This window comes from Miscanthus floridulus, chromosome 16 (assembly GCF_019320115.1).
Source record: "Miscanthus floridulus cultivar M001 chromosome 16, ASM1932011v1, whole genome shotgun sequence".
NCBI lineage: Eukaryota > Viridiplantae > Streptophyta > Magnoliopsida > Poales > Poaceae > Miscanthus > Miscanthus floridulus.
In genome coordinates, this window is record NC_089595.1 from 91,820,799 (window position 1) to 91,828,339 (window position 7,541).

Genomic DNA, 7,541 nt, shown 5'->3' on the forward strand with positions numbered 1-7,541 from the left:
GTCTTGATTACACGGTATCTTGGTACCGGGTGTGTTCGATGCTGTAGCGGTGGCTTTTTTCCCCTATCTTCAGATCACTGTATTGACAGCAGAAGCCCCGCAGCTTTACTGGTGCCGAAGTAGTAGTTACTAATATATCTATCACATATTCATACTATAGGCCGCAATGTTACCCAAATTTGCATTGTTCAAGGCAATGATCTATGTCTATTGTTCTCGGGAAACACTACTACACTAGTCTGATTCAGTTATATGTCACCTTCGTTGCTTTAGCATTATGAGCGTGTCCGTTGGTTTCTGAGCTGATAAGCTCAATTGATGCTGGTTTGTCATAAACGCTGGCTGATAAGCTCAATTGATGCTGGTTTGTCATAAACGCTGGCTGAAACCAACAAGCTGATAAACGCTAGCTGAAACAACCAAGAACAGACTTTATGGCTGTTACATAGACTTATCCAATCGGCCTTGATCGCCTGAATTTTAGCACGCCACGTCCACAAGCATAAACACTGCTACACAATCAGCACCTGAAGTTTTTCTTCAGGCATGCTTTGGTCAAATTCTACACGAAGGAGCAAAGCTCAGTACACACAACAACGCATCACCGATCAATGATGCCATGGCGAGATCGACTACGCGACCGGCGGCCAGTGTGCGGGGTCCTTGGTCGTGTCGAGGGACGTCGGCGGTATCCACTGCCAGAAGGCAGCCGGCGGCGGGTAGCTGGGGTACGGGACGAACTTTCCAGCCTGAGCAAACGCCGCCGCCGGGTGGAAAGATGGAGGAGCGGCTGCAGCAGGGCGCGGGACGAAGGGCCCTGGAGCCGCCACTGCGGCGTGGCTGACGCCCTTGAGCATCTGCTCCAGCCTCTCCCTCTCAGCCTTCAGCCTCGTCTTCTCATCTCGCAGCTCAGACTTCTCAGCCTGCAGCCACACATTGGACACCGGTAAATCTATAGACTTCCAAACACTTTGGACAAATGGTCATCCAGGCGTTTTGTCAGTTGATTGATTGACATACCTTGAGACTCTTGATGGAGTCCTGGAGTGATTCATTTGATTGCTTAAGCTTCTGGGCCTCGGTACGCAGCTGGTTCAGAAGACGGGCAGCGTCGCTTAGAATAGCAACTTTGTCGGCCTTTGGTGGCTTGCTGGGCTCCAAGATGGCGCAGAGCTCGTTGAACCTGGAGTAGTACATCATAGGGGATGATCATACTCGGTGTTACAAGTGCTGAGCATGTCTAGTCTGAAGCAGAGGGAGATTGGTATTGGTCACTGAGAGTCTGAACTCTGAAACATACCTTTCGTTGAGCCTGTCTCGCCGGAGCTTCTCACGGCAAGCCTTGGTGCCAGGTGGCGCGCTGGACTCTGGCCGGGATCTGCTAAGAAGAAAGGGAAATAGGAAACCACATCAAATTATGCTCACGGTCACGGACTTCAGGGGCAACAGAATTGGACGTGGGCTCCCAGCATCTGTGATTTGGACACTTCACTTTCTGAAAATATTGTGCTAGTTCTGACTTTGATGGTACAGTGAAATGGGACCATGGACCATGAATTTGCACAAGTCGTAGCTCTCAAAAGGAGTCTAATTATGAGAACGCAAATTTGCCAGACGTGCCTATAAACACTGCATCTTTTCACTACAACCTGATATCTGTGAGTTTTCTTCTAGAACGATGAGCTTAATAGATAGATTGCCAATTCCTGAATACCACTAGTTCTACCTTTCTTGTCAACCAAATCGGAGTACTGCGAATCAATTACTCAAGCAGAAACTAATACTATCGACAAACAAGAAATAAGAAATATCCCAAACCATTCATGATTATGTCTCTGGTTTCATAAAAAAAATGATTATGTCTCTGCAAGCTCCTAGACATGCAAAAAATCCACCAAGCTTAAATTTAGGGTGAGGATCAACTGAAAGGGAAGGAAGAAGGGAAAGATTGCCTCTTCTTGGCGCCGGAGTTGTCCTGGACGCCGTCCTCCTTCCTTGGAGCATCAAACCCCAGTATCACGCTGCAAGTGCAAAAAGAACCAATCAATCAATCAGGCATCATCATCAACAGCTAGCCAACAACATCCCACCAACCAAGCATCAAAGAGGACCCAGCCAGCAAGGAGGAGAAGAGTCTGGCTCCCTCACCTGGAGACGGCCGGGTCGTCGACCATGTAGATGAACTCCGAGCCCTGGATCTCCTCCTCCACCAGCCCGTAGTCGAGCAGCCACCCGCCGGCCTGCCCCGCGCAGCTCATCGGCACCCACCCCAAGCAAGCGAGCGAAGCAGCACAGATCTTTCGCGGGTCGCGCGGGGCGAGCACGAGCCTCGAGCGTTGCTTGCCGTGTGGGGGGAGCGGCGGATCGCGTGGCGTGCTTGTGCTTGGGAGCCTGCCTCAGGCCTTCAGCTCAGCTTCCTTCCTCTCACCCTTTTTGTCCTTTTGGCGCGTCTAAACAACACGCAACATGGACGCCCCCCCATCCCTTGGCTTTTGGCGAATAGAATACGGTGCCGCGGGCGGTTGGGTGCGGGCGGCGCGTGTGTGTGCCCGCTCGTCGGCTGGGCCCCCCCGGCGAGCGGACGGATGGTTCCGACGGAATCCATATTTAAATCGAGGGAGTTGGTACTTGGGTGCGGTGCGTGCGTGTCGCGTTGGTTGCTTCAGAAAAATAGGCTGGAATTCGGTGGGGCCTTGGGCGTGTGGAGCTCAGCCGGATCGCGTGGGCGTGATGTTCGGGTTCACATCATACGGCCACCACGGGGACATTTCGGAGGCTCGGAGCAGCGGTAGAGCGAGTCGAGATTCGGGCCCTGTTTAGTTCGCTCTCAAAATGTCAAATTTTTAAAAAAATTTTATCACATCGAATCTTTGACATATGCATGAAGCATTAAATATAAATAAAAAATAAAACTAATTACACAGTTTAGACGAAATCCACGAGACAAATCTTTTAAACCTAATTAGACTATAATTAGACACTAATTGTTAAATAACAACGAAAACACTACAGTTACATTTTGCCAAATTTTTCGGCAACCAAACTGGCCCTCGATTGGCCTTTCGGAGCCTCAGTCGCCTGACCATCCCGGATCTCGTCCCATTTCCGTCGATTAAGCCCTGCTTGCAGTGCCGCAGTAGTAACCGCTGTATCATACTTATATTTAATATATTCATATGATACATGACTACTTTGAAAAAAAAAGTTATATCATGCCTTAGCGCAAGAAGAGTCAAAGATACACGAGCACACGACCCAAGTGACTATTATAGATTCGAGTTTTTTGTTTTCAGTGACGATGCTTACATTTGTGGTTAATTATTCTTTTAGCGGTAAGACGACAAATGCCTGGTTTAGTTCTAAAAAATTTTCACCTTAAACTATCATATCGAATCTTAGTTCTAAAAAATTTTCACCTCAAACTATCATATCGAATCTTGCGGCACATGCATGGAGTATTAAATATAGACAAAAAAAACTAATTGCACAGTTTGGTTGGAAATCGCGAGACGAATGTTTTAAGACTAATTAGTCCATGATTAGCCATAAGTGCTACAATAACTAACATGCGTTAATGATGAATTAATTAGGCTTAATAAATTCGTCTCGCAGTTTCTAGACGAGCTATGTAATTAGTTTTTTTATTAGTATCCGAAAACCCCTTTCGACATCCCAAAACATCCGATGTGACATCCAAAAATTTTCATTTCACGAACTAAACGCAGCCAAAGCTAATTACGCTTTTGTACTGACTTTGTCAGTCTCAAAATTTATCACCTATAGTGTACACAAGCATCCTGTATGTAGTTAGGAAAATAAGGATGGATGTTTGGACACAAGTATCATGATTGTTTCTGCGGCTGATAAGGCGGCTGAAGCCGATTTATTGTAAGAGAAAAACATTATACCGTGGCTGATAAGTTCAAGCGAACAGGGCCATGATTCAGCAAAGGAACGTGTAGCAGAGGAATTTTCTAAACCATATTGAAAATGCAATTGGAAGTGTACAAGATTCCTTCGAAGTTTAGGTTAATCCATCTAAAATTTAGAATAACCATACATAATTCCTAGAGTGCTGAGGTTCCTCTACTTAACAATGTTAACAGGTGGTAGATCTAGCAGAAAAAAATCATTGGGGTCATAACACCTCTATTGTACCATGATATCATCTAACCATTTAAGCACCAATAAGTGCCTGTTTAGTTCCTAAAATTTTGTAAAATTTTTCAAGATTCCCCATTACATCGAATCTTTGGACGCATACATGAAGCATTAAATATAAATAAAAAATAAAACTAATTACACAGTTTAGACGAAATTCACGAGACGAATCTTTTAAGCCTAATTAGACTATGATTGGACACTAATTGCCAAATAACAACGAAAGTGCTACAGTACAATTTCCCCAAAAAAATCGCCAACTAAACAAGGCCTAAGCATACTACCAAAATGGTGGAGTTCACCTAGTATTTTAAAGTAGTAGTAAAACACTACCACTAGTCATAGCGCTTAGGAATCCTTACTAGGAGACATTTGGTAGGAAAAGTTTATACTAAATGTTGAATGCTAAAACACTAGGAGAACCCTACATCACTGGAAGACGTTTTAAATTCTGGTTGATATATTTCAAAGGAGAATTCCAGAAGCCATTGGTGTCACGGGACACCACAAAAATAGCCTGGATCCGCTCCTGCCGTGAGCTACAAAATCAAGTATTGAGCATCCCAAACTAAACCCTTAGGTGGTTTTACTGATGTGTCACATTATATGAATGCTAGTGTGGCAATTACTTAAAGAATAGCATGGGCTTCCTCAGCGTCGACCCTAGGATTTTTTGGCCCAGAAAGAAACTAAAATTTGGATACCCCTTAACACAAAGTATCAATCAATATATATTCAAAAAGTACTAGATAAAAGAAAAATATTTAAAACAATGTTTATCTCAAACACTTTGTACTGCAATCTATAAAATAATTAAAAACCAAACTAAAAATATATTACAAATTATCGGTAAAACCTAGAAAATCACAATAACAAGTTTTCTAATCCATCAATTATGGCTAATCCACATTAATGTCTCTAGTCAAATTCTGAAGTTGTCTTATTACATATTCATCACCATGGGTTATACTATGTTACTAAGCCTATGATAAACCCTGTAGTAATTTTAATGATGCTTTGAAAGAAGCAAAGACTATATGTTATGTTATATTTTCAGCGCATTAAAGAGGTCATCATCATATATCAAATTCATCACTCTTCTATGGAGTGTGGAATGTAGATTGCAACAGAAACAAGAAAGGAAAGAGGGTAAGAATTGATGCACCCACTCTATGAACGACCCATAGTCATTTAGACCAATGCTACAGATATGCGAACAAGACCTCACACTATCATACAAGTTTGGATCAAATTAAACCTAATACACATCCATGTGTTTGCTTCTAGATTACACAAAATTATCTATACATGTATGGCTCCAGGGACATCCCTTAACAAACCCCCCCCCCCCCCCCCCCCCCCCACACACACACACCACCACCACCACATACTACACGCGCTCAGGGCCGGCCCTCGGTATTCTATGTATTGCTAGATCTACCCTTCAGACGGTGATTAGAGATACATGGAAAAGTGAGGATAGTAGAGCAGTAGAGTGATAGTTAGAAAAGCATTGATGTGCGGGTATAGAGTGACATATCATGTCAAGTGTACATGTTTATTGTCCAAATCAGCATTCCACGTTGATGAAGCCACCATTCAAAATAACCCAAAGATTATATATTTAGATGGTTTTAAATAGCCGGGTTGCTTGGTGCCTGGATTCTGTATAGTTCCGAGGGAGAAGAAATGTTAATAAGTGGAGCCTTTAAACCCAGCCTCAGTCAAGGTTTCATGTCCTAGTTTTCAAGACTCTCATGTGTTGAAAACAGTGCAAACAAGTTTCATTCACATAAAGCTTATTTCATCTATAAAACTTTTACTATCTCTCTCCTCGTCTTGACTGTGACATGTCAGTTTATTTAATGTCTATAAAACTCCTATAAAACTTACACTTAGACTGGCCTAATCTACTTAGGCCAGTCTCAATAGGGATTTCATAGAGTTTTATGGGCATTAAATATGATGACATGGCACTGTCTTGATGAAGAGAGAGAAGATAAAAGTTTCATAGAAATAGAGAGAGTTTCATGGGGATGAAACTCTTCTGCACTGTTTTCAAAATATGAACGTGTTGGAAACTGGGAGATGAAACCCTCCACTGAGACTAGCCTTAAAACAGGAGCGACCAAATATCATTAGCGTAAAACAGCCTTTATTCCTATCATGCCTGCGAGCGTAAAACATTTTACAGTCGTCTTTAATATAGGGAGTAATTTGTTATGACTTGCGAGCATTATTTATTAGAACACGCAAACATGGTAGAAAGAACGCACAAACATGGTAGAAAGTGGGCGCCACGCTACTTGCTGCAGTGACGACACTTAAATATGTGCCATAGGAGTAACAGATCGTGGTGGCTTTTCCACCTTTTCTTAATCCTTTTTTATTAAAAGGAATGCAACGCTACGGTGACGACATCGGGTAGATGCTCATAGCGACTTCATGGTCGATCCACGAATACTCGGCGTGGAAAGTGGATGTGCCCTTTTCAGACCTAACACGTCTGGTATGTACTTAATTGGTGATAACTGATTCATACTACCATTTTCTTTACCCAATGCACAATAATAACCAGCCCTAACACGTCTGGTATGTACTTAATTGGTGATAACTGATTCATACTACCATTTTCTTTACCCAATGCACAATAATAACCAGCCGTGCGAAAAAATGTAATTATAGGATCCGTGCGGTTAAAGTAGCTCAAGTTTTGACAAAGTTTATAGCAAATAGTATTAATATTTATGTCTTCAAATTAATTTATTATGAAATATATTCTATAACTAGTCTAATGATACTAATTTTGTATCAGGAATGTTAGTATTTTTTATATAATTTTGGTCGTTCGAATTGATTGACTTTTCGAGAACCGAGAATTGCATTCTTTTGTGGACATAGTACTATTTGCTCTAGAGAAACTTAATGTACAATAACCAGGCATGTACTCATATTTTCGGTTAACTATTTTTCTCCCCTAACGGCAAGGGACGTGGCTGTCAAAAGTAAGATGCCTTCGGTGATTTGTTAATCACAGGATCTACTGGCATGATTTTTCGAAAGGGTTTATATAGCTTTTTTTGTGGGGGAAAAAGGGTTTATATATAGTTAGGAAGCACAGGGGATAACTCGTACATACACCTCATGCACGCCTCCCAAGAAACGCTAACGACTTGTGTTAGGCCTTGTAACACCTTGGGTGTTACGAACTTATTTAGCATCACGATTTAGGCCTAAGTAAAATTTTCAAAAACGGATTTCTCGGATTTTTGATTTAAAACGTACTTGAGGCGATAAGCGAATCCAGCGTGACTCAATTTAGTAGACTCACATAAACGCCCAGGTTAAATTATTCAACGCGTAGAGATATTTAGGAATGT

The 7,541-nt window shown here is 42.3% G+C and overlaps 1 protein-coding gene across 1 annotated transcript; it reads right to left on the reverse strand.

Annotated features, from left to right (window-relative positions):
- Positions 1 to 346: 346 nt before the first annotated feature.
- On the reverse strand, positions 347 to 2,487 carry LOC136512284 (transcription factor ILR3-like). The gene is made up of 5 exons (XM_066506253.1): positions 2,149 to 2,487; positions 1,953 to 2,021; positions 1,301 to 1,378; positions 1,021 to 1,183; positions 347 to 923 (listed from the first exon to the last, which is right to left on the reverse strand). The coding sequence occupies exons 1-5, from the start codon at positions 2,256 to 2,258 to the stop codon at positions 633 to 635; spliced, it is 711 nt and encodes a 236-aa protein (XP_066362350.1). The 5' UTR covers positions 2,259 to 2,487; the 3' UTR covers positions 347 to 632.
- Between the last annotated feature and the right edge of the window lie 5,054 nt (positions 2,488 to 7,541).

Bases quoted from the DNA above. Each gene is read 5' to 3' on its own strand.
- LOC136512284 (XM_066506253.1), bottom strand. From the start codon at position 2,258: ATGAGCTGCGCGGGGCAGGCCGGCGGGTGGCTGCTCGACTACGGGCTG. The intron at 2,022-2,148 runs GTGAGGGAGCCA...TTGCACTTGCAG, and splicing joins GACGACCCGGCCGTCTCCAG to CGTGATACTGGGGTTTGATG. The intron at 1,184-1,300 runs GTATGTTTCAGA...GTACTACTCCAG, and splicing joins CGAGACAGGCTCAACGAAAG to GTTCAACGAGCTCTGCGCCA.